This window comes from Telopea speciosissima, chromosome 5, assembly GCF_018873765.1.
Source record: "Telopea speciosissima isolate NSW1024214 ecotype Mountain lineage chromosome 5, Tspe_v1, whole genome shotgun sequence".
Lineage (NCBI taxonomy): Eukaryota > Viridiplantae > Streptophyta > Magnoliopsida > Proteales > Proteaceae > Telopea > Telopea speciosissima.
Genome location: NC_057920.1, coordinates 65,179,224 through 65,205,627, shown reverse-complemented (window position 1 = coordinate 65,205,627; position 26,404 = coordinate 65,179,224). Strand labels below are relative to the sequence as shown.

Here is a 26,404-nt window from a genome sequence, read left to right as displayed (position 1 = left end):
AGGGTAAATTACCGATCACCTCATAGTTTTCAATTAAAACTCAGATCATCCCCTGATTTTTGAAAAAACTCAAATCACCTCCTAGTTTAGACCCCAAAATGATAAATTAGTCCCTAACATTAGTTTTATGTTGTTAAGTGATGATGTCAACCAGTTAAATAAATTTAAATCCCTAAACTACCCTTGGCATCCAAACATAGATTTTGAAGGGTAGTATTGTAAATTTAATTATGATATTTTAGTACAAGGGTAAAATAGTCCTTTCACACCAATAACTAATAGCAGACTAACAACGTTACTTTAGAGAGGGTAATTTGAGTTTTTTCAAAAACCAGGGGGTGATTTGAGTTTCGATTGAAAACCAAGGGGTGATTTATAATTTACCCTTAAATCCTTTACTCCAACCCCCCACCTGAAAAAAAGGGTTTTCTTCAAATGCCCCCTCAAATTGCCCAAACATACAAATGCACCCCTACTTTCCAGACTATGTAACACTTTAGTCCAGTCCGTTAGTCTGCGACGTTATGTTCAAACGTCTAGTATTTTTTGTACATGGTTAGACCATTCTGCCATTGAGAGGGTAGAATGACCAAGTTGGCCTCAATACCGTGTGGTTATAACAAAAAAAAAACCCTTCAATAAATAATAAAAAAAAAGGTCGAAGGAGGTTGCGGCCATGGTTGAAACCATGGTTGCAACATCTATGCGTGGTAAACCAATTGTTGTACAAAAGTTGGGACCCTGGGTTATGATTGCCAGAGTCTGGCGAGCCTTCGCCCTGTTTTTTCCGAGGTTCCCTACCTCTTGTTGGACCACCACAAGGGGCGGCAACTTGTTTTTAAAACCCTAAAAGGGTTTCTCGCCCATTTCATGGTGGCCGTTGAGCTTCACCGGCATTTGAGGCTGGAACAATATTTGTTAGAGGCTACTGGTTGTTCACCAGGGCATATGGGCACTCCGGTAGCCTGCATTGGCCGCCACCAGAGGCGATAGTGTGAGCTTAAAACCCCAGAAGGGTTTTCTTCACCAAACAGTGAAAGGGGTTTCGGTCTCTGTTTTTGTTGGTACACCAACATCTAAGGCCGACATCATGGTCGCTGGTGGACGCTGATTCTTTGCCGGCATTTTCAAGGTCGTGCGGCCTCTTGGTTTGGCCACCGTAAGAGGCGGCGACAATAGTTTATTTGAAACCCTAATACACTGCATTCATTTGTTAGCGGTTTGGGGAAGAATATGGGGAATATTCTTTGTTTGATTCTCCTATTTTAGTGAGGGCAACTTGGTCATTCTACCCTATCAAGGGCAAAATGGTCTAACCATGTACAAAAAATGCCAAACATTTGAACATAACGTCTCAGACTAACGGACTAGACTAAACTGTTACATAGTTTGGAAAGTAGAGGTGCATTTGGGATTAATGAAAATTTAGGGGTGTATTTGTACGTTTAGGCAATTTGAGGGGGGCATTTGAAGAAAATCAAAAAAACAAAAAAAAAAAAAGCAAATTACATGCACCCCTGTAGTTTAAAACAATATCAAAATACTCTTCTAGTTTCACTATTTATGTGCACCCTTTGGATTTGTGGACGACTTATAAGCAAACCCTTGCCGTCAAGTGTAAACCGTTAGTTATAGTTAAACTTTTTAAAAATCCTATTTTACCCTTAAATTTTTCCCTATGGGTCATATTTTACCCTTATGAGACATAAGTGTAAACCCAAACCCTTCTCCCCCCAAATAAAATTACCTTTTCATCTTCTTAACCTTTCCCTTTCTTCTCCGACGAACTATGCAGAGGAAAATCAACCCCGGTAGTGGTGCTGCTTGTAGAAATCATCGCCGGTAGTGGTGCTGCTTGTAGAAATCATCGCAGGTGCTGCTGCTTGAAATCTTCGCTGGTTCTCATCGATGCTGCTGCTGATACTATTGAAGAGAGAAAATTGAAATGGATTACCTTTTTGATATGGAACCCATAAATCAGCTTCGGTTGCAATCTGAACTTTAAATCCCTGTTAACCAAATATTCTGAAAATTTCAACTCAAATCATTTAATCACTCCAATCACTTCAAAGTACTAGTGAAACAAAAGGATGAAGATTAACCTGTAAATATTTGGGATTAAAATGAAGGATGAAGATTCCATCATTCCTTATCCTATGTTATACAGTCATTCATTGTTCAAGAAAATGGAAAGGACCTTGTGCAACGAATTTGATTTAGCCATTACTCTAGAAATAAGTATAAAATTGTTGATTTTGATTTAGGTTCCAATACCTCAAACCTCATCGCAGAAATGAAGAACGTAATGAGAAGAATTCAAATACATAACTATTACAACTAGAGTTTGAACTGAATAGATCAGAGAATTTCAAAAAACTTTGAACAGTTCTCTTAACAAGGACAACGAAATGCATTTTATAGATTACAGGTCTCTTGGAATATTGCATTAACCTCTTCATGGAGCTTTTGGGTGTAACAAAACCCTAAATCCTTAAAGGGGTTTTCGCGTTTGGAGAAGAAGGGAAATAAAGGGTAAAATGGTCTTAAAAATAAGTCACTAAACTAAAAGGATAAAATGGTCTTTTCATTTTAAAAACTAATAGTTTACTAACACCGTTAGTCATTAGGGTTTTTTTTGTAAAAATAAAACTAAGGGGGTATGTTGTTATTGTTTCAAACTACAGGGGATGCATGCAATTTGCTCAAAAAACAAAAGGACGGAAATTCAAATCGACCGATTCAACCGATCCCATTCCGATTTTTTTACAGTATGCCCCCAATTGTATCTCTACTCGAAGTCCCAGCAACGTTTCCCGCCTTGTCCTTATTTTTGGAGTTCGAATAATGACCTCATCCAAACGGGACCTAACCGAGGCTCACCTGGTTAGAACTCGGAACTTACAAAACTAGACGAAGAGGGCTTTGAAGCTTGCCGCCAAGTTTTAATTTCCCTTCGTCGATCGAGCGACCTAAACGAGAATAACGAGATATTTTGAGTATACTAATCTCAGAATGGCTTCTTCATCCATCCCTCTCGAAGTGATTGACGACGACGAAGATGTCAGTTTCAGATGCTCTGAGTCACTTCTTGCCCTTCGTTTCCTTGAGTTCTTTTGTTTGTCCTCCCCCAAACCTCCAGTTTGTTCAAAATGCATGAATTTGAAGAGAATAATTAAATTAAATCCACGATTTGTCTTATTATCATCTCAGATTTCAATATTGAAAAAACCCATTTTACGTTTGACGAATTTCTTCAGGAATTTGATTGGGAGGCGGCCGTCAAAGAGATAGACGTTGCGTGCCAGGGTGCGCCGGCTACTACATCACGCAACGCAGGGGATTCTGCTCATCCATTTCGCTCTGATACCATATTGGAGCGCAGTTGCAATAATGGGATGCTGGGGAATAATCTTTCTAAGCTGAAGAAGTCTGCGGGAGCCCGCCAATCTACCCTTGATAAATTTATTGGTGCAGCTAATCAGAGAAATGTTCGGCCTATCATTCTTACAGTCCACGATAACGATGCGGTTGATGAAGTGCTCTGCAGCGTGAACATTGATCTTGAGGCAGCCAAAACATGGATCTATCCAGGTTTAAGCTGCTTTCTCCCTTTTTTCTGTCATTTTCTTGTTGGCAGGGCAATTTATAACCTAGACATGGGTTGCTTAACATCGTAAATTAGTGCCCCTGTTGGGTTCTTTTAGTATTTGTATGGATTGTAGAGTTTTGAGTTTATGAACATTTTATTCCTAATAAGAGTTCTGCAGCAGTAAAGATTAAGTCCTCATATTTTCCCCTTTTTGCTCAGTAAATGTTCCACTCCGGGACTATCAGCTTTCAATTACAAAGACTGCTCTATTCACCAATACTTTGGTGGCATTGCCAACGGGACTTGGGAAAACTCTTATTGCTGCAGTTGTGATGTTCAACTACTTCAGGTGGTTTCCTGAAGGTATGTTCTTTCGGTTTGAAATTTTTTTTCCTGTTATTTATATCAAGCCCAAATTCTTCTTTTGACACTTTACATGCTTGGGAGGATATTGCAAAGATGAATGTAGAAAATAGAAACATTTATAGAGAGATAAAATGATAGAGCATGCTAGGAATCCATCTAAACTTCAGGATGAGAGTCTTCACTTGGAATCCACCAAATGCACCGAGAATCCACTAGGTAAACATCCCTGAATCCACGGGGGTAGTACTGAATCCACAGAACCTGATTTCAGACTCTAAATATCATTCTCTTAAAATTGATTGGATGGCCTAAAGGCTTTACATGTATTTATAGCTACTTCAGAAGCATGTGATTGGCTTAGGGGAGAAGATAAGAGCTTACATCGTCCAACCAATAGGATATAAGAGCTTCCATCATCTAACCCTTAAGTAAGCTCCAAACTAACCTATTACTATAATAACCAATTAGAAAAAAAGGAGTCAACTCAGCTTGGAATAAAATAATTCCAAATCAAGATAGCCTTTACAATGAAAAATTAAAGAAACTAATCTTTTAGCCCATAACTGGACTCTTTAACAAGGATAAGATCTGGTATCTTATCCAAAACAGAATCTGGACATGAATTGTAACCGTGAACAGTAACCCCTGGTTGTCATGTTACAGCTAGGGTGGTTATCATGGTAGCTGTCACATTGACAAACTGGCAGTCACACTGGCTGTTTCTGCATCAATTCTCCCTGGCTTGAGAAAACTCATGCACGAGTATTGTTTTGACATCAAATCAGAACCACACAGTCAACCTTCAAATAAAATTTTGGCTTCTCTCGACAATAAGTTGAACATCAGCAACTCTTGAACCCCTCTTGTCAAAAAAGTGATGGCTCTGCAATCCTTCAGTAGAATCCATAGCAGTGATACCAATTAATGAAGACTAATCCCAAATTAGGAAGATCCGGTAGGAGGTGAGCTTAACTGGATCATAGGTTATAGAACCAGAAACAAACAAAAATTAATAACTTCAGCAATTGAGATCAGATAGGTCTGAAACTGTATTCAATGGCCTAATTTACTGGGTAGAATCAGCCTGCAAGCTTTGATAAAAACTTAACATCTTGATTGTGAGTTGTGGAATGATACTTCTGCAACTAGGAAGCTTGAAAGTAAGAACAAACTGAAATTTCGCTTAGGGTATTTAAAGAGTCTAATTAGAAATTCAAAGAGAACTAAACCAGGCTATATCAATCAAATTGAAGTTAGAATAAGTGACCAGAAATAGGTCTTAAAGGTAATAACAGAGTCTGAAAGTTGAGAGCAAGAACAGTGCAACCGCAGGAAGTTAAGTAGAGTAGATCTGATTTGTAACTTGATTGAAAGATAAAAAGAATAGATAGAGAAATAGAAGGATAAAGAAACACTAGGAATCCACCAAAGTCTAAAAGAAGAGAATCCACTCTTCCACTAAGGAGTCCACTTTAGTCTTCACTTGGAATCCACCAAGTACACCAAGATTCCACCAGGTAAAAACCACTGATTCCACAGGATTACTGCATCCAGAAAAGTAGATTTCAGAACCTAAACATCCTTTTTTCTTCAAATAAATTGGATAGCCTGAAGGCCTTACATCTATCTATAGCTACTCCAGAAGTTTGTGATTGGCTTAGAATAGAAAGAGATAAGAGCTTACATCATCCAACCAATAGGAAATAAGAGCTTCCATCATCTAACCACAAAGAAAGGTCCAAATTAACCTATTATAGTAACAACCAATAAGGAAAGGGCAGCCAACTCAGCTTGGAATAAAATAATCCTATACCAAGATATCTTTACAATAAAAAATTAAAGAAACCAATTTTATAGAAGAACCCCACATTGGGTTCTTTAACAAGGATAAGGTCTGGAATCTTATCCAAAACAGAATCTGGATATGAACAGTAACCATAGGCTGTCATGGTGGCTGTCACTCTGACAAACTGGCCATCAAGCTGGCTGTGATGGCTTCTTTCTCCTCTAGTATTGTTTCTGGAACCTCATTTATGCATCACGCGTGAACCTTTATTATTTGTTTATTCATCCATGGTAGAAGTGAGGTGGCCAAAAACTAAAAGAGGAAAGAAATGATCTTCAAAATCAATCTCCTCACAATCTATTGTTAATTACTTCTCCCAAGTTTGAATTCACAACCTGTGGTTATTAAGATGTCATTTGTTGAATTCATGCGTTGGAGCCTGTTGTTGTCATTGACGAATGTGAAGGTTCATTCTTTTTTTACTGTTTTATCCTTTTTAATTGGTTCTTGACCTTCTGATCAATTTTTACTATTTTTTTTTGGGTGGTGGGGCATGAAGCCATTTGTTTTGTTTGTTCTTTTTTTCTGATTGATGTTATATAGAAGATGGAATCTCATGACAGGGAAAATAGTTTTTGTTGCTCCTTCTCGACCTCTTGTCATGCAACAGATTGAAGCATGCCACAATATTGTTGGGATACCTCAGGTAATGAATGTACTTTTAAACTTTTTTGAATGAATCCCTAACAATAGTTTATTAAATATATAAGTTATTCATGGTAAAGATTCGTCCCTCACTTCTTGTGCTTATTTTAAAAATATTGGGATCAAACTGATTGCAGGAATGGACAACTGATATGACAGGTCTTATGAGCCCTTCAAAAAGATCATGCTTTTGGAAAACTAAGCGAGTTTTCTTTGTTACTCCGCAAGTGCTCGAAAAGGATATTCAATCTGGTAAATGGAGAAATTTGTGGTTTATGTTCAGTTTGTGTGTTGGTGTGGATGTGCCTGTGCATGTCCTCAGACAAGATGCGTCTTTTAATACTAATAAGGTGAAATATTTGGAGTTAAAATAGTTATGCTATAATATACTTTACAAGATTCATAGAAAGGCATTCACCTAAATTGAAATGTGAGGAGTCACAAAATTCAGTGCATAATGAAAGCAAGTTTCGGTGCTGAACAGGACTATTGTTTTCCAGCTGAACAGCCCTATAATGTTTTGCAGAGGATTAAAAATTATAATTTTTGTTTAGCTTTTTGTCCATCCTACATGGTGGGAGGATCTCTAATGCGGTGGGAAATATACATATAGTAACAAATCTGTTATTTAATAATGATATGTATCTTCCAATTTTCCATTTGGGGGAAACAGGTTGTTAAAGTCAACATGTTCATAATTTACTGTCAAAGTATATGCAAGGTACTAAAACTTGGAACTCGGTACCAACTTGGTCCCTTGAAAAACCAAGTTGAGTCGAGATCTCGCCCTCGCCGAGTTGGTGCATTTTTTTTTTCCGACTCGAAGCCTCAACTCGGTGGGTTTTAGACCTCGTTTGGGTCTGAAACTTGGTATTCAGCCTACTTTAGGCCATTTAAACACAATGACACTATTAGATTTTGCAAAAACAAAGTCCAAATAGGAGTTATGTACTGGTCAAACTTAATTTGGTGTGTACGAATGCTGTCAAAATCTCTCTGAATGAAAATATTTTCTTGGACATCAAAACAAATGAATATTTTACCGCACTTTTGGTTTTTAACAATGTTTTACCATATTAAGATTTATGTAATTTTTAGATTTGAGAAAAACCTCAGCATTAGAAAGTTGAAAATTGCACCTACCGCCGAAAATCCAGTTTTTATTCTTGAACTGGGGGGGTTGACTTTTTTTTCTTTTTGGAATTTGATTTTTTAACTATTTTTATTGGATTCAAATAGGGGGGTATTTGCTTATTTATGAATAATATCTTAAGTAAATGAAAACATTTACTTAAATGATATTAGGCATAAATAAGTGTCTGTAAACCAAGGTTTGCATAGATAAGTGTCTGTATACCAAGATTTTCCACCAAGATCTCGAGATCTGGCACTCATATAAAGGAGTTTGGGTCGAGATTCTCGAGATCTTGAGAACTCGGCAAGATCTCGGTCGAGTTGTTGCACTTTTGCAATTCGTATGCCAACTCGTCTCGGTTTCTCAAAAAATCGAGAAACTCGTCGAGATCTCGCGAGTTCTCGAACTATGAGTATATGCGATTATGTGGAATGCTAGAAGTAGTGAGAAAAGAGGTGAGGTTGGGAAGGAAGTGCCCTGGTGAAGTTCCAGTTTTGATGCATTCTGCCCACTGGGTCCATCCAGTGGGAAATCGACTTGAAGAGCAAAATTTTCTCTCTTACCCCCATTAAGAAATGACCTACTGCATGCTCTCGAACCTACTAATGTAATGTGTGATCAAAGCAGCACGAATGGTTGTTATGCATATCCTGACTCTTAAATTAATCAAAACAACAGTAGAACGTATAGTCGTCAAGGTACTAAAACTCAGGTCTCGGTACCAACTCGGCCCTTGGAAAACCGAGTCTAGTCGAGATCTCGCAGAGTTGGTGCATTTTATTTTTTTCGACTCGAAGCCTCAAGTCGGTGGGTTTTAGACCTAGTTTGGGTCTGAAACTTGGTATTCAGCCTATTTTAGGTCATTTAAACACAATGGCACTATCAGATTTTGCAAAAATAAAGTCCAAATATGAGTTTCAATTCGGACCATAGGGTGGTAGGCGATGACGTACTAAAATAACCTACTCTACACATAATTTAGTAATAGAAAACAAGCAAAACATTCAATTAATAGCTAAACAACTTAAATAAGAATTAGAAATGTTAAAGTGATGCATCAAACTGTTTCACAATGTTACAACTATCATCACATAAAATGACTTTGAATCAAGTATTCAGTCCCCGCTAGTGTCACATAGTCTTCCCATGACATAGTGTTGCTGTAATGTTGCATGTACTGCTCCACAACAACCATATAAGAGTTTTGTCGAGTTAGGTAAGTAAATACATAGTAGATGGGTCATTTCCATGGGTCAACCAGAGATCTCGACCCGAGATCTTGTATTATTTTGTATCATATCCCAACTCGTCTCGGTTTCTCAAAAAATCGAGAAACTCGCCGAGAACTCGCGAAACTATGATAGTCGTTAATTGTTACACGTATCTTGACTCTTAAATGATCAAAACACAATTTTTGTGTAATTTAGTCTCCACCTAGGTCTGGGTGTAGTAAAATGACATAGGCTTTGGGTTAACTGGTGACAGTTTTGAACAAGTGCCTAGCACACTTGGTAGCTTGTGGTGCATATAAGCCCATTGCTACCAGGAGGTCTTGGGTTCAAGCCTCCTGGTTCACATCTTCCCTCCCCCTTACCTATCAAAAAAAAATAAAAAAATAGTGACAGTTGTGGTTTCTATATTATATTACATGAATAAAACACAGAGCAACCCTACTCCAACATTTTGGCACAATTATATATATATTCTTATTGATTCTCATGTACATGAACACTCTTTGTCTGACCAATGGCGGAGGTCCAACAGGACCTAATGAAAGCCAATATGATATAATCTTTGATCGAGGTTAAACATGAAACAACTGCCATTTTATGTACATTTTACAGGGCTTGCAAAACTTAATCCGGAGTCCGTGCACGTGCGTGTGTGTTTTTTCCTGATCACTTAGTTAAAATAAGAAATCAATCCTATGGCAACCTATTCAGTGTGATACTAGTCTTTGTCATTTGCGGCTGATGCCGCTGATCATTGTGCATACTCCTTATTTATGGTATATTGGCATTTTAATCATTAAAGTACAACTCGAATTTCTTAACTCAATCATTTACATTTGTTTTAAAACATTTAAATAACATATTTTACTTACCTATAAGCATCTTATCTTTACTATGGTAATCCCTAGTAATCCCTTGCATGTCATGGGTTCCTTGCTAGTGTAAGCTTAATATGAGATGGACTAGAGAACTTATATCTTGATAAGGTTGTCCCATCAAAGTTCTAATGCTTGTCTGTATAAAGACAATTTATACTCTGTATCTTATGCATACATGGGTTGCGAATGATATATATATTTCATTGTTCAGACCCCAAACTTTAAGCTTTCAGGCTGATATGTAGCAAAACTAATCAAGCTGACATTGCTTGACATTGATTTTGTTTTCAGTGGACACTGTGCTCATTTTGTGTGCAAAATAGTGATGTGAAAAAAAGGGGATATCAGAGGGAGATAACTTGTTGCCTCGTTGGGTATCCATTGGCTTTACCTGAACTATCAACTAGCCCAAACTTGGGCATTACAGGCATTGGATCAGGATTTTACACTTTTATTGTTGATATACATTGTTGTTGCCCTTACTTAATAGCTCGAGCTTTTAGGATGAGTGGTTGTAACATTGTATCAAAGCAGGGAGGTCGAGTGTTCGATCCCTAGAAAGTGCAATGGGGTTCCTTGGCACTTTCACCCCTCGTGAGTGTGTGCCATGTGCAAGGCCGTGTGTATACAGGCCTGCACGTGCGGTGGGGGTGCTAATATACATTATTGTTGCCCTTAATAGCTTGAGCTTTTAGAATAAGCGGTTGTAACATTTATTTACCATATTCCTATTTCCTATGTGAATCCAGTCAGTTAGAATGGTGTCCATCCATTAATTTGGGTAATCTATGATTTTCTATCATTTGGCCCATAAATGAGGAAAATTCATTATGTATATAAAAAAAATAAAATTACAAAATTATCCTTCTATAAAAATTTCCATTCTTAATTGTAAAAGAACTTAAAGTTGTAATTCTAGCATTTCACGTGTGATAAAATGACGTTAAAGGATGTTGCCTTTGCTATTTTTAAGAAATTCAGCCCATATTCCTTGCCTTTACCTATTTGCCCTTCCCTAACTCCTCCTTCCTCTCCTTTCCTGTTTATGCATTGTGCTTTAGTTTTATTTTATTTTTTTCATTTAGTTGTACTTATGCAGTAATTTACTACAGGCACATGTTTTGTAAAACACATTGTGTGCTTGGTGATTGATGAGGCTCATCGAGCAATGGGGAACTATTCTTACTGTGTGGCAGTTCGTGAGGTGCATTTTAATTTTATTTCTCAGTTGAATCTCAATTGTCCATCTGTTATTTGTATGTATTAATGAGGGGCAAACTGATGAGTTTATTGCTCCAAGATCTTAACTGTGCTTTTCTGTAGTTGATGGCTGTTCCAGTTCAATTGAGGATATTAGCTTTAACAGCGACTCCTGGATGTAAGATATCTATATTTATTCATTGTCCACAAAGATTTCCGTAGATTTTATGATTCTTACTTTTCAGTGTGACCTTTCAGCAAAACAGCAAACCATTCAGAAGGTTATTGATAACTTGAATATCTCAACACTAGAGTATCGCAATGAAAGTGACCCTGATGTCAGCCCATATGTGCACAATCGGAAGCTGGAATTAGTACAGGTATATGACATTCCGTTTCCTCTTTGCAGTCTCTATAGCGTACGCAAAATGCTGCTACCTTGTCTAGTTTGTTTGAACATATTCCTTGCAATATTCCTAGGTTGCAATGGGTAAAGATGCAACTGAAATAAATAATCTGCTCCTGGAAGTTATACGGCCTTTTGTAGCTAGGCTTTGTGCGATTGGGGTACTCTATAACAGAGATTTTCAAACGGTAAGGTTGCCTTTGATATTCTTCTTTGTTAAGTTTGTTGTTTTGAAAATTGCTCCAAACGTAACGAGGTTAACAATTTAATATGTCTATTAGTATTTCTTCACCTGTGCGAGCTGTGCATCTTGTGTAGCATATCAGAATTTTCTGTGAGGATTTCTTGAAGATTGAAGTACTTCTGGTGATACGCTATGATGCATGTTTTGTTGAGACATGTTAGTTAGTAATGAGTGTGTTTTTTTTCCCTCCCCTCTCCCTTTTTCAATTTTCTCTATTAAACCTAAAGTATCTGACTGTAGCCTAACAAGTTATAATTGAGGTGATGCGGCACCAATTTACAGAATGGATAAGGGAAAAGAATTTTGAAAGAGAAATCTACCAAAAACAGAAAGAGAAATTGTTTTCAGTTCAAGCGAATTGAGGGATTTCATAACATGTTTCAATTAAGGAAGTGTTGGCATACCCTGGTCCATCTGTTAAAAGCTTTCAGAGATGCTTACTAACATGGTGTCAAGTCTTGAATTCTTGATATGTATAAACTGATATGGTCTGACTCATATCGAGATTGGCCATGTCGACTTGATACAATACATAAAGATATTTATGGTCAAAACTGTATCGAAGCAATACGAACTGATACGGACCAATATGCTTTATGCACAGGCTGCCAAAGCCAAATATCCCAGTTTGTGAAAGAGAACTTCTTCCTGCTCTGCCTTTTCGGCCAAAACCTCAGTGGATCCCATCGACACTAAAAAACGACATAGGAGTGATTAAAAGTTGAGAGAGAGAGAGAGCTTCAACACTCCCCCTCAAGTTGGTGCATTGATATCTCGCACGCCCAACTTGGAGACGATCGGATGGAAGGATTTGACTGTTAAGCCTTTAGTGAAAACATCGGCCAATTGGTTCTGAGTTGTAACAAATGGAGTGCAAAACAGACCTTTTTCAATCTTCTTCTTATGAAAAATCGATCAATTTCAACATGTTTTGTCATCTCATGCTGAACTGGGCTATGAGCTATACTGATTGCAGCTTTATTATCATAGTAGAGTCTCATAGATTTCTGGTGCAACTCCCAAATCCTATTATCCTAGAGAAGTTTCTTCAACCAAATAAGTTCACAAATCCCTTGTACCATAGCCCTGTATTCTGCCTCAACTGATGCAGATTCATCACCGAAATGGGCTTATTTCTTTAGAAATAAGTCTAGGGTTGGGATATATATATGTTGGGCCTTTGATCCCAAGGGTTTTCTATGTAATAGGCCACTTTAATGAGCCTAAACTAGGGGTATATAGGTTGCATACGGGATTAGTCCAATACTTAGTTTATTTTTATGTTTTTTAATTAAACCGGTTCATATTGGTTGCATCCAATTGGTTCAATTTAAGTGATCATGTGACTTGGTTAAGTGGTCATGTGATGTAAGTTGGGCTGCATTAGGACTCTAAGTCCAGCCATGTTTTGAGTCTATTTCTTTTAGTATTTTAGTTTCCTAGTCAGTTTAAGTTACCTAATAGGTTAAGGATTGGGTTAGGCCTTTCTTTTTTAGAGTAGGAGTCTATTTTTGATTCTTTTATATAAGGTTGTAAGGGGGCAAAGCCTTGAATACGAATTTTGATTAATAAAAACTCAGCTTTATGCTTGCTGCCATTGTTGCTGCTGTTGCTCCTTGTGAGTGAGCATCCTTGTGGATCTCAAGGTGGAAAGGGATCGGTGGATTTCGGTTGACTCCTTACACCGTGACGGCTGGGAGGATCTCTCACTGAAGGTGGTTCCATCCTTCTTTGTTCAAGTTGCTGCCGGTGGATTCCTGCTGTAAGTTTGAATTTTTAAATTCTGTTTTCATTCCTTTTCCTTCCCCCCAATCGATCCCCTTTTATTTTTGCTTGAATTCCATTAAACCCTAATTCCATTAAACTCTAGATCTTGTTGCTCATCCTTCATTAATTTCCCCAAAACCCATAGTCGATCCTGACTTACTGCCCAGTTTTACAGAATTTTCAAAACAGTTAAAACTCTTTAATACCTACATCATTAGAGTCCTATAAACCTGCCTAGCCATACCCCCTAAGTCCCCCTTCCATTATCCTAACCTAAGCCCTAGATTTGACCTAAAACTGCAATTCTGTCTTACTGAAACTGCAGAACCAACAGCCCCTTAGTTACTTGTTTTTGGTCCCGGTTTAATTGGCTTCTAGTAGGGCTTTACCCTATTTAGAACTACATTATCAACACTGGACCTGGAAACCATAGATTGCTTCTTGCTTCTCCAAGTTACCAAATTCCCTCCAAGGAATGTGTAATAGCCTGAAGTAGATCTTCGGTCATCAATGGAGCCACCCAATCAGCATCAGTAAAGGATTCTAACTTCAGATTCCCATTATTTGAGAATAGAATACCCTTCTCAGGAGCTGATTTTAAATATCGAATAATTCTGTAAACTGCCTGAACATGTACAGTCTTCGGATCATGAAGAAAATGATTGACTCCTATGGCATAGGCAATATCTGGCCTGCTGTGAGACAAGTATATAAGTTTGCGAAAGAGACGTTGATATCGCTCCTTTCCTACAGAGTGACCACCAGTGCTGCTAAGTTAGTGGTTAACTTCAATGGGAGAGTTTGCAGGCTTGTAACCGAGCATCCCCAGTCTCTTCAAGAAGGTCTAGAACATACTTCCTTTGGGAAATGAAGATTCCTCTGCTGGATCTAGCCATTTCAATTACCAAGAAATACTTGAGGTGCCCTAGGTCCTTAGTTTCGAACTCAGTTGCCAGTCAAGTCTTTAGAAGGGAGATTTCTTCTTTATCATCTCCAGTGATTACTATATCATCTACATAAACAATAAGAGCAGTGACTTTGTGTTATGTACCTAATGGGGCCCACCCTAGTGTATGGGTGCTAGATTGGGCCGGCCTAGTTTGGGATAGGTTAAAGGGCTTGATTTGACGTGTTCTATCAGCTTCGGAGCTTTTGGCGTATCGGTTAAGTACCAAACATTTGGTATTAGAGCTGGGCACCACGTCACAAGTTCGAATCACGGAAAGGGCTACCTAGGAGAGGGCTACCTGGAATAGAGTGAAAGCCGTCAAGAAAGGTGATGCAGAAGCCGAAACCATGATTTAATTGGTTGTTCTTTGATTTTCGTTGGAGGCTTTTTACTTTTCTTATGATAGGGTTAAAACAGTCTTTTTTTTATTTATTTTCTTAAGTTCTCCCTCCACGATTTTAGAGGGATAGGTGTTTTTTTTATTTTATTTGTTTAAGCTTATACTCCTATTTAGAGTATAAGTCTATTATGTTTTATGTTTGTGATTAGGATTCAGATTAGGAATTCCCACTCCTAATCTGACTAGGATTTGCTTTTATATTGATTATTTGTAAGGCCTTTTGGCCCCCCCCCTTTTATTATAAATAGATATTTCGTGGGAGGCTCCCCCACCTATTATGTTTGAAATTTTGTTTCTTCTTCTTGCTGCCGCCATGACTGCTGCTGCTTCTCTGTCTTGTGTGTCATATCAAGACCCCTTGTGAGTAATATCAAGGGCTAGGGCTGGATTAATCCGGCGACTCCTTGCATCTTGCAGATCGGGAGGTTCGTCTTCTTCTTCCTTCAAGTTCTTCAAGGTTGCTGCTGCTGAAATTCTGCAATTCCAGTAAGAGTTACAATTTCCTGCAACTTTATCATCTCTTCTTCTTACTTCCATCTAACCTAATCGACTTCCCCAAACCCTAGCTTCATCTACATTCATCACAGCCCTATTCCCTCATCAGATTACACTCAAAACCTAACCACAGGTCCATCACAGTAACCCTCCCACTCGATCTCAGTTGCAGCCTCACCTATCCACTACAAACCCTAAATACTTCCCTCAACATAAAAACCCAGAAACCCTAAAATCTGCCTAGACCTAACCAGCCATCAAAACCCCCACCAAAGTCCAGCCGAACCACCCCCTCCCTGCTAGGAAAACTCGACCTAAAGCCCAGCCCCTAAATCTGCTCTTAAACCCTAGTTTCAGCTTAGATCCTAAATCTGAAAACCCAAAACCCTAACCCTAATATTTCTGAATTTCTATTTCTTATTCAAACCTCATTAAAACCTATTCTAATAGACTCCTAAAATTCTGCAGACCATTACCCAATAAAACCCTAACTCAATCTCCCATTCCTAACCCTAATTTTGCCCTAGTTACCCTAAACTGCCCATTCGGCCAACCCTAAAACAGAACCTGGTCCTAAGTGAGATTTATTTCACCTAGGCTACATTAAAAGGGCTACCTGCCGCCAGGCAAAAAACCCTGGAAATGGCTATCTATTGCCAGAGTGAAAGTTGCCTAAAGTGATAACCGCCGAGGACGTCGGTTGCGAAAGTGTGGTGGTCTGTTATGTGCCTAATGGGGCCCACTCTAGTGTATGGGGGCTAGATTGGGCCAGCCTAGCATGGATAGGTTAAAGGGCTTGATTTAACGCGTTCCATAAGCTTCGGAGCTTTTGGCATATCGGTCAAGTCCCTGACACTTTGCCAATTCTGTGCTTGACAAATAGGGTATAATCTGCATTACTTTGTTTGAAACCAAACTTCAGCATAGCCTTCTGAAATCTGCCAAACCAGGCACATGGAGACTGTTTTGAACCATAGAGTGATTTTCAGAGTTTACACACTTTCCCGATTGTAGTTGATGATTCAAATCCTGGAGGAATGTCCATATAGACTTCTTCTGGATCACCGTTGAGGAAGGTATTTTTCACATCCAACTGTTGAAGGTCCCATCCCATGTTTGCAACACAGGACAACAAGGCTCGAACAGAGTTCATTTTTGCTACTGGGGCAAAAGTCTTTTGGTAATCAATGCCATAGGTTTGAGTGAATCCTTTGGCAACTAGTTTGGCCTTATAACGAGCAATGGTTCCATCTGCATTTTGCTTTATTGTGGATACCCACTTGCATCCAACTGCCTTCTTTCCATTAGGACAAGGCACGAGTTCCCAAGTGTCATTTTTCTTCAAGGCTTGAATTTCCTTTACCATGGCATTCTTCCATGTTGGGTCTGTGATGGCTTCCTTCCAACCCTGTTGAACAGACATAGAAGTTAGAGAAGAAACAAAGGCACGATAGGAAGGGGATAATGCCTCAAAAGATACAAAGTTGGAAATAGGGTGTTTGGTGCAAGCCCTTACTCCTTTTCTAAGAGCAATTGGGCAATCATCAAGATTAGGAGGTGATTCATTACCAGTTGTTGGGATTGGTAGAACTTGCTCGGGAGGCGTAGATGAACACGGTATGTTTGGGATAGTCTTTCTCTTATGTCTGGAGTAGGGGATGAAATCCTTTTATTTAGCATTAATCTTATCAGCGTGCCCCCCTGAAGATCTTGCTCCCCCTAAAGATGAACAATATCAATGACAAAGGAGACAAAGGATTCTCTTCTTCTAGAGTCTCCCCCTGAAGAGAAGACTGGTAATAAGGTTCATCCTCATGAAAAGTCACGTCCATGGTACCAACAATTTTTTGGAGGGAGGATGATTACACTTATAACCTTTCTAAGAAGCAGAATACCTAAGGAAGATGCACTTGAAAGCCCTTGGGTCAAGTTTTGACTGAGAAGGGAAAGAGTTATGGGCAAAGCAGACACACCCAAAAATACGAGGAGGAAGATGAGAAGCAATGGTAGGATCAGGAAGCTGGCTAACTGGTGTTTGGAAATCAAGGGCAACAAAAGGAACCCTATTGATCAAATAGTCAGCTGTAAGCACAACATCACCCCAAAAATACTTAGGAACCTGAGTGGTAAACATTAAAGAGCTAGTGAACTCTAGAAGATGGCGGTTCTTTTGTTCTGGGATACCATTTTGCTCAGGTGTGCGAACACAAAAGGTTTGGGAGAGAACACCATGTGTATCAAAATACTGAAGAAAAGAACCATCAATGTATTCCGTCCCATTGTCACTGTGGAGAATTATAACTTGGGCATTGAACTGAGTTTGGATAATTCTGTGAAATGATTGGAAATAGGAGAAGGCTTCGGATTTGGACTGAAGAAGATAGACCTAGATTAACCGAATACAATTATCAATAAAACTGATAAACCATCGAAACCCACCCCAAACAACTATCTGAGAAGGACCCCATAAGTTAGAGTGAATAATAGAGAAAAGAATCAAACTTTTATTATCACTAGAAAAATATGGAGACCGAGTGTGCTTAGCAAGTTCACAGATATCACAGTTAAAGTAATCCAAGTTACATTGTTTGTCTAAAGAAGGAGACAAATGATGTAATATATAAAAGGAAGGGTTACCGAGATGACGATGCCAGTGATGGAGCAGGTGGAAAGCACTGTCTTCACGGGTAATATGAGCTGAAACCGGGGAGGGAGCAGCAGTAAGACCTGGTTCCAAGCAGTAAAGACGAACCTGCACTCTACCATATCCAATTGTTGTCCCCATCGCTAGGTCCTGAAAAACCCTAGTTCTGAAACTCGCTGAGATCTCGCCAAGATCTCGGAAAACTCGAGAATCTCGAGCTACTCGAGACGAGTTTACATACGAGATACAAAATATGTACTAACTTGAATATCTCGACCGAAATTTCGGTACTTTGTACCGTCTCACCGAAATTTCGGTAAACTACTACATTCCACATTAAAAAAAAGCACCAACTCCAGAACACACTTTGAAATTTTGAAGTAACTTGACAAAGAAGGGGTTTTTTTTTCTAGAGAAGAGGGAAAACCTTGTTTCTTGACTTGTTGGCCACATCATCACTCAATACAATTGGGATACACTAGTGGAGGTTGCCACATCACTACGAAGAGGTCGATTGTATTGTTGGGAGTTGGGACATGGAAGACTAGTGAAGTAGGGTGTCTATGACTAATGTATTGTTCATTGTTGGGTGTCTATGTTATATGCATTGTGAACACTTCATGTGGAGGAGTTTGTAGAGAAACTTAAGTCTTTAACTATTTCTTAAATAATTACTCAATATTATGTGTCTTCAACCATTATCGCATAATTTACTTGTTTTACTTGCTAATTATGTCTCATATTATTCAAACAATGTGTAGAATAGGCAATATTACATTAGGGGTTTGGCCTTTACTGTCAACCAAGGGTGCAAATCCAAAATTGGGATTTTTTTGTTTGTTTTTTTCATTTTGAAGATTTAAATATGTTTATTAAGCCTAAAACAAGCTTCCCTTAAAGTTTCGGAGCGAACTATGGCCATTTGCCCACCGAAACAAAAAAAAAAAAAAAAAAAGAAGCACTGTCTTGTTGAGATCTCGAGAATCTTGACCTGGTGAAGACGAGTTTTCGAACTATGCAAAAAACACCATGAGAAGAAAAGAGTGAATAGAACAATTAAGGTCAGTAGTAAGATGGTGAATGGAGAGCAAGTTGGCACAAAGATTGGGAACATGAAATACAATCAAGTCAGACGAGAATGATCGTCCACAAAAGTGACAAAACAAGAAAACCTGACCTATGTTTGACACGACATGGACCCCAAATATCTGAATGTATTAGAAAAAATAAAGAGAGGCTTCTAGACACACTACGCATAGGTAAAGAGGACCGATGATCATGCTTCACATTTGAGGTGATACATAGACTTGCAACTTGGAATCATGCTAGAGTTTTGACAAAGATAGATGTCTCAACTGAAAGTACCACTAAATAGGAGAAACACCACTGTAAGTAGTAGTAGCAGCAGAAGAGGACGCAACACCATCAAGATAATACAACCCATCTTGCTTAAGCCCTCCACTAATCGTCTTCCTTGTCTAAAGAACCTGAAAAATACAATAAGAAGGATAGAAAGTCACAAAACAATTTAGAGATTTTGTAACTTAACAATAAAAGACTTAAAGGTAATTGTGGTACATGAACAAAATATAGAGTCATGGTGGGGGTAGGTGAAACCATGGTTAAAAAATTTGTGATATATCGCCGATATATTGGCATATTTCGGAAATCTCGACACTACCGAGACGAGATGGGCTTCCAAAATGAAAAATGTTCATATTTTAGTATATTTCGTGAAATTTCGGTATATTACTTAAACAATGTGTATTTAACTATTTAGACATCAGTGTCCGACCGCATACTATCAGTCAAGGGTGCAAACCCAAAACACCACTTTGAGTTCATTTTTTTGCAATATGAAGGTTTAAATGTGTTTATTTAGCTTAAATAAGGGTGTACATGAAGTATCAGGCCTTAATATGGCCAAAAACCCACTGAGATGGAGTGCCAAAATATGACAGAAAAATACCATATTTCACCGGAATTTCGGAATATTTCGGAAATTTCAAAAATTTCGACCAGCCCAAAATTGCGAGACGAGACGAAATTTAGAACTCTGGGTGAAACAGTGCCATGACTAGTCACTTGGGTAGACAACCCATTAGCAAGAATGAAAGGTGAAGGATTGTGAATTTGATATAAAGAAGAAAGCAAATCTAACTTACAAGTCATATGAGTAAAAGTACCAGAACCAATTATCCAAGGGGTAGAAGATGTGGTAGTAACTAGTAAGAAGGGCTGATATACCTGTGTATGCAAGAGTAGCTGTGGATGGGGAAGTAGTAGAGGATGACTCAAGATTATGGAGATGTTTAAGTATCTGATTATAGTCGTCCCGAGACACATATCCTGATGGAGAAGCTCTAGGTGAAGTGGCAAGTTTGGTGTAGCCAAGAGACACATTTTTGGTATTATCATGAGTATATGACACTGCAGTATTAACTGATTGCTGAGCCCATTCTGCTTTACTATGTTTACCTCAACATGTCTCAACCGTATAATTAGGCTTGCCACAGAAAATACACTGTCTGAAAGGCCTATCTGTCTATTGTCCACCATGACCACCTGCCCCACGACCACAATGTTCCCCTGAGCCACAACCTCTCCCAAGAAAAGTAGAACCACAGTCACGACCAGCAACAAAGGCTAAACCTTCCTCAGGATGAGATGTCAGCTCTAGAAGGAGAAACAATCCATTGAAGATGAGAGAAGGCTTCATTGAGAGAAGACACCTTTTCCCCAGCAAGTAACTGGCTCTTAACTGACTGAAAATCAGAATTTAACCTGGCCATGAATTTTGCAACCTGAAATTCTGACCGCTGAATCTTCAACTGTTTCAAATCAGTAGTGAGAGGTTGATGAATATTGAGCTCCTCCCACATTCCCTTAAAAACACTGTAGTACTAATTCAAAAATTTTGTCCCCTTGCTTAAAGTTAAAGATTTTGTCATACAGATTATAAATATGTGTCATGTTTTTTTCCTGGGAGAAGCTTTCCTTCAAGTCATCCCAAACTCCCTTGGCAGTAGTGTAGAACATAACATTTGCTGCACTGTCTAGTTCCATGTTGTCCACAACCATATAAGAAGAGTGTCATTCTCACGCATCCACTCCTCATAGTCTTTGGAGTCAGAAGAACGCAGATCTGATTTGAGATTCTCCGTCTTGCCTTTAGCATTGATATAGACCTTATTGCTTGGGCCCATAATAGGTAATTAGACACTCCATTGAGTTTGATAAAAGGAATCTGGATGTTAACAGTACCCACTGTAGGTTTGGGATCAGCCTTCATGCATGACGGCAACTTCACCAATAAGAATCTGATTCAAGAAGATAGATAAGACAGCCAATATAGAAATCGATAAAGCCAGGTAAGGTCACCTCTGGCCGGCAAACACCAGTCCACCAAAAAACAATATAACTCAATTGTTGATTGGTCTCCAAGGTCCTGAGATATATAGCAAAGTAATAAGGGATATAAATCATGAAGAGCCAACAACCAGCAATAAATAGATTGAATTCTGAACTTGAAAAGCCAGAATTTGGGTGATTAATGATTGCAGCAAATCCAGAGGTCTGATTGTCTAAGGTCGAAGGACCTTCCAAGGAGGGCCAACAATGCCCTAGAAAACTAATGGAATCTGATGGACAGATTCAAAATGGGAGCAGAAATTGATTCTGCCAAAAGCACCCCATAAACAGGGTATCGCCAAGGACTGTTCCTGCAGAAAACTTCAGTAAATTGGGACTTAGATCAGCTTCAAGATGGGATCAATAAAGAATACCAGTAGAGCCAGTGATGCCCAAAAAACCTCAGATAAAGTTGATGACTTGATCAGGAGTATTAACAGGTCTCAAATCTGTCAAAAGAACCCATAAAACGGGGTTAGGCCAGTGGATAAAAAAGGAATGTGATGCAGATCGCTCCTTGCATATAAATAACTCCCTGAGATCTTTGTAGCAGGAACTCTCCTTCATGTAGATAGCATATGTACGAAATAAACCCTACTTTTTCATTGATATAAACTAGGTCTTCATAATAGAAACTTGCAGCCTATATAGGTGGCTGCACACCACAAGAGAAAACCCTAAATAGAGTATCTCTGAGCAAAGAAAGAAAAAATGGCCGACACTGATTAAACCCACTCTGATATCATGAAGCAATATTAAATACAAGAAGCCAGTGTTAAGAAGAAGAAGAAGAAGAGATAGAGAGAGAGAGAGAGCTGCAAGTCTTGAGAAGAAAATAGACCTAGTTTGGTCAATATACCAAACCGTGACCACTATGATGCATTATATAATGTAGTGAGATCAGGAAATTACAAGCATACCCCAGACTACCTAAACACTACATAATAGTAGGGATGTAAATGGATATTCGTAAATCCGTATTCGATCCGCATTCGTATCCGTTTAGGAGTATCCGAATCCGTCCGAAACTAATCGGATACGAATATGATAATCCCCCTATCCGACCGATTATTATCCAATTCGTTTAGCAGTCTGACATTAATAAAATATCTGAAATATAACTCTATGTTTGTCTATCCTTTTAAGTTATCTTATTGGATTTTGTTATCTTATTTTTATAAATTTATAAGTTAAGATAATGTGATTCTTTTTCTAAATTTGCTATTGGTTTATATATATTATTTTATGCAATGTGATACATGGAATTACATATCTATTAAAAAATCAATAGTAAAAAACGTAAGAGAATAAAAGACTAAGAAGAGTAGAAGAAATGGTAGTTACTGAACTCTCAAGTCTCAACCCTAACCCTCATCATAAAAACGGTAAATATATCAACAGATAGTCGAAAAATCATATTCGATCTGTATTCATATTCATTTAGGAGAACCCGTATTCAAAAAATCACTATCTAAAAATTATCCGAATTCGTCCGAAAACCGATAGGATATTATCCGAATCAATCCGAATATAATCGGATACGAATATGATAATGCCACTATCCGACCGAGTTCGATCCGTTTACATCCCTACATAATAGACTATTAAACCCAGAATTATATACCCAAAATACCCCGTGGTAGCACTATCACACTAACAACACTCTTAACACTTAACAGTGACCTAATCTCCCCAACACATTAAATATCAAACAGCAGAGAGAAGAAGCATGCTCAGCATCAGTATATGGTTCAGATTGGCCGCATATAAAATTCTAGCCAACGAACTCTTTGAGCGTGAACATACATAAATCTGCTCACTGTTATATCAGTATGTCATTGAATCACCGAAAGTCTTAACCCTATCAGCCAGTCTTGATAAATGATCCTAAATCTAATTGATTGAATAATGAAAACTCAACCACAATTCATGATACTTACTACTGAATTCTGATGGTGCTCTTTTCTTGTATTTTTTAACAACTAAATGGCAAAGCCATTTTTCATGACTATTGATTTGAAATGCCTTAAAATCATTAGCTGCCAGATGGTAGTCTTACATAGCAGATTGCAGAATTGTAATTTTAGCAGTATGCTTATATGTTACTGGTGACTTTTTGAGCCCCTTAGATGCTCAAGAGTGTTATGGAGCTACCCTAGGATCAATGCATGCCCTGGTTTTGAATTGTTAAATGTACATTCTTATCTGGGGTTTCTGTAAGGAGAAGAGGTAGAACAAATTACAGAGAGGAAAAATGTGTGGAAGGAGAGCTTGTTTAAACAATGAGGCCATCAACAATTACATTATAACTAGACTCTGTATTTTAACTATATGGTGAAGCAATACTTTGATTGGTTTGGTGAAAATTTGATGAGAACTTCAAGCCAGCTTGGTTCCCTTCCTTTCTCATCATTTACTGCATAGATACTTTTGTGGTTCCTATCTTCAGATGAGACTGCTATTCCATGTTTTATCTGGTATTCTCTCGTGAACTTCAGGTATTTTACATTTTATTGAAACTCATCCTTAATTATTGACAGTTGAGTCCCTGCGAGTTACTTAATTCGAGGGACAAGTTCCGTCAAGCACCTCCAACAGCTGTTCCTCACACGAAATATGGTGAAGTAGAAGGATATTTTGGAGTTCTTATTACTCTTTACCATATAAGAAAATTACTTTCAAGCCATGGAATAAGGCCAGCATATGAGATGCTTGAAGAAAAGTTGAAACATGGGTATGTGCTTGTGCCTCGATTTAAAACATTATACACTGAGAAATGACCTTTCTCATTCTTCTACCTCAGGTTAATGTCCATGGATGTGAAAAACTTAATTCTTTTTTTTTTTTCCAATTGGGGTTTAAGGTTTAAAGATTGGTATCATATTCTGGTTTGTTCCTGGGGAATACCAATCTGGATTGGTGATCCAGACGATCCAGATGGAAAAGAAATTATTAAGATAACATAGATCGGCAATCCACTCCCTTCCCAGATTGGATTTTCCTACCAATGTCTAGATCACGTGATCTGGATGATCTGATACCGGTCTTTGAAATCATGTAACTAGTAATAACTATTTTTTTATTCCTTTTAAATTCCAGGGCTTCTTCGAGACTTCTAAGTAGGAATGAAGTCATATGGAAGGCAAAACTCCAAATGGAGCGAAGTTTGTCTCATGGTGCACCAAATCCCAAATTGTCAAAAATGATGGAAATATTGACCGATCATTTCAGTATGAATATTGTTCTTGTTTTGTTATTTTCAGAGTTCTCATTTAATCTGTATGACATATAATCACTCCCTTTTCTTTATATTTTTTCCTGCATGCATTTCATAGTTAATTGTGATTTACGAGGACATGTTTCTACCCTTTTTAAACCTGTAGGAGAAAAAATGCGAAACAGACTTAGATGGTGGGTTTTACATACTGGGTCCCATTACTATGCACTGCAGGGCCTGTATTGGGAAGCTGATATGATATCATATTGTTACGATGCATAAGGATACTATTTAACTAGCCAAAACCTGGTTTTATTGTCAGTGCCTAATGTTGCATGCCTACAAATTTTTGCTTGGATGGTAGCCTTGCTATCCTATACTTTAAACTAGTTTCACATGGGTTTGAGGGGATGAAGGGATAGCTTCATACAGGGGTGCAGACGATGAAAGGGGAAGTTCTTCACTTGTGGCCAAAATAAGAAATGCTGGATTGATTGCTGCCCTATTGAGGTAAATAACATTGCATTGCCATTGGTATGAGCAGTTGGTGAGGCTTATCCTGCTGACCACCTTGCATTCCCTGCTTAATTTCGAACTCCCTCACTCATGGCTGAAGCTAATACACATGGCCCTAAGTTAAGATTGTCATTGAGAATTTTAGAGAGGCAATTAATCTGCAAGCCAAGAGCAGAGTTCTCACATGTATTGCATACTTAAGAGTCACAGAATTAGGATTGGGCATTTGAACTCTTTGTCAGCTCAGACACACTCCTTGAGTTTGTATAATACTCTCATAGCATGAATAGGGGATTGTCCACCCACATTATGGAATAATCCTGAAGGTTTTTGCCTTTGTTGCATTCTACAGTTTACATAATAAGTTTAGACCATGTACATCAAAAAATTCTTTTAACACTATGATATTCTAGAAAAGGCAGAGACACAACTCTGAAACGCAAAGAAAGAACAAAGGCAAAAAAAAAAAAGCATCCAGATCCTGATCCTTAAAGAAGAGAGAAACCACACCCTTCTCAACTAGAAAATATGATGATACCTTTCACCAGAGACAACTGAAAAACGTCAAAACCCTCAATACCTGTGTTAGCCTTATCTCCTTCATTGAATCACCTATGTTGGCCTTCATCCTCTTTTTATTGTTGAGCATGTTATACTAGAGAACTCGACCCTCATCTCCCTTTGGATCCCATTTCTCCTTCTTTTTTTTTTATATTCTTCATCAGTGATTCCTCTCCCTCTAGAAAGAGGACGGGCCCAATTTTTTCCCAACTTTAGTATTGTGGCCATAGGATTTATGGCATGGTTCAAGCCAGGCACTATGGCTTCGTCTGGAAAGCCAATTACTCCTATTTTATCTCCTTATCTCTTCTTTATTTCATCCCTATTTTCTTTTTCTATTTTATCTCATCTCCTTCCTGTGCACGTATCAACTTGGTATCAGAGCCAGGCATGGCCCTACCGCCGGATTCTTGAATCTATCGTGTCTTCCGTTTGTTACTACTAAAACCATGGGTTAATTTGGAGATTGCCAACATTATGGGGACCATGAACTAGATCGATCTGAGCTGATTAACGATTGATTTGGCCAATCAATATGGGTTCAGATCTTCTTCTTCTTTTTTCCTTTTTCCCATTTTTAATCTTTTAACATAGATTAAAACTTCACTCACTGCAAGTTAATTGGTTCAGGAGCGTCATTAAATGAACTCCCTGTCCGAGTTGTAGTCTCTCTTTGAGAGGAAGCAAAGGAAAAGGGCCAACCGAGTTCTAATCCTACATGTCTGAAATTGTGTCTTACTGTTGAAGTATGTACACCAGAATACCGTGGGGGTGTATTCTGGTCTTTTTCCTTTCTTTATTTCATGTACAGCCATGTCGGCTAAGTTAGGGACAATTCTGTCCATGTAGTTTCAATCTCATATTATAAATATATGGCTTAGGGTCTACCTTAGACCATCTAAG

The 26,404-nt window shown here is 38.3% G+C and overlaps 1 protein-coding gene across 3 annotated transcripts in view; it reads left to right on the top strand.

The window, feature by feature from the left end:
- Window positions 1–2,883: 2,883 nt before the first annotated feature.
- Window positions 2,884–26,404, top strand: part of LOC122660856 (DEAD-box ATP-dependent RNA helicase FANCM) — a 63,037-nt gene continuing 39,516 nt past the window's right edge. For 2 of the 3 annotated variants that reach the window (XM_043856108.1, XM_043856107.1), the window contains exons 1-11: window positions 2,884–3,060; window positions 3,258–3,591; window positions 3,809–3,952; window positions 6,365–6,447; window positions 6,584–6,698; window positions 10,804–10,895; window positions 11,015–11,069; window positions 11,150–11,271; window positions 11,372–11,485; window positions 23,748–23,941; window positions 24,307–24,437. In XM_043856108.1, the coding sequence (XP_043712043.1) occupies window positions 3,013–3,060; window positions 3,258–3,591; window positions 3,809–3,952; window positions 6,365–6,447; window positions 6,584–6,698; window positions 10,804–10,895; window positions 11,015–11,069; window positions 11,150–11,271; window positions 11,372–11,485; window positions 23,748–23,941; window positions 24,307–24,437 (1,432 nt within the window). In that variant the 5' untranslated portion in view covers window positions 2,884–3,012. Of the gene's footprint in view, window positions 3,061–3,257; window positions 3,592–3,808; window positions 3,953–6,364; window positions 6,448–6,583; window positions 6,699–10,803; window positions 10,896–11,014; window positions 11,070–11,149; window positions 11,272–11,371; window positions 11,486–23,747; window positions 23,942–24,306; window positions 24,438–26,404 lie in introns of those variants that run through there. The other variant, XM_043856109.1, reaches the window with a different exon arrangement.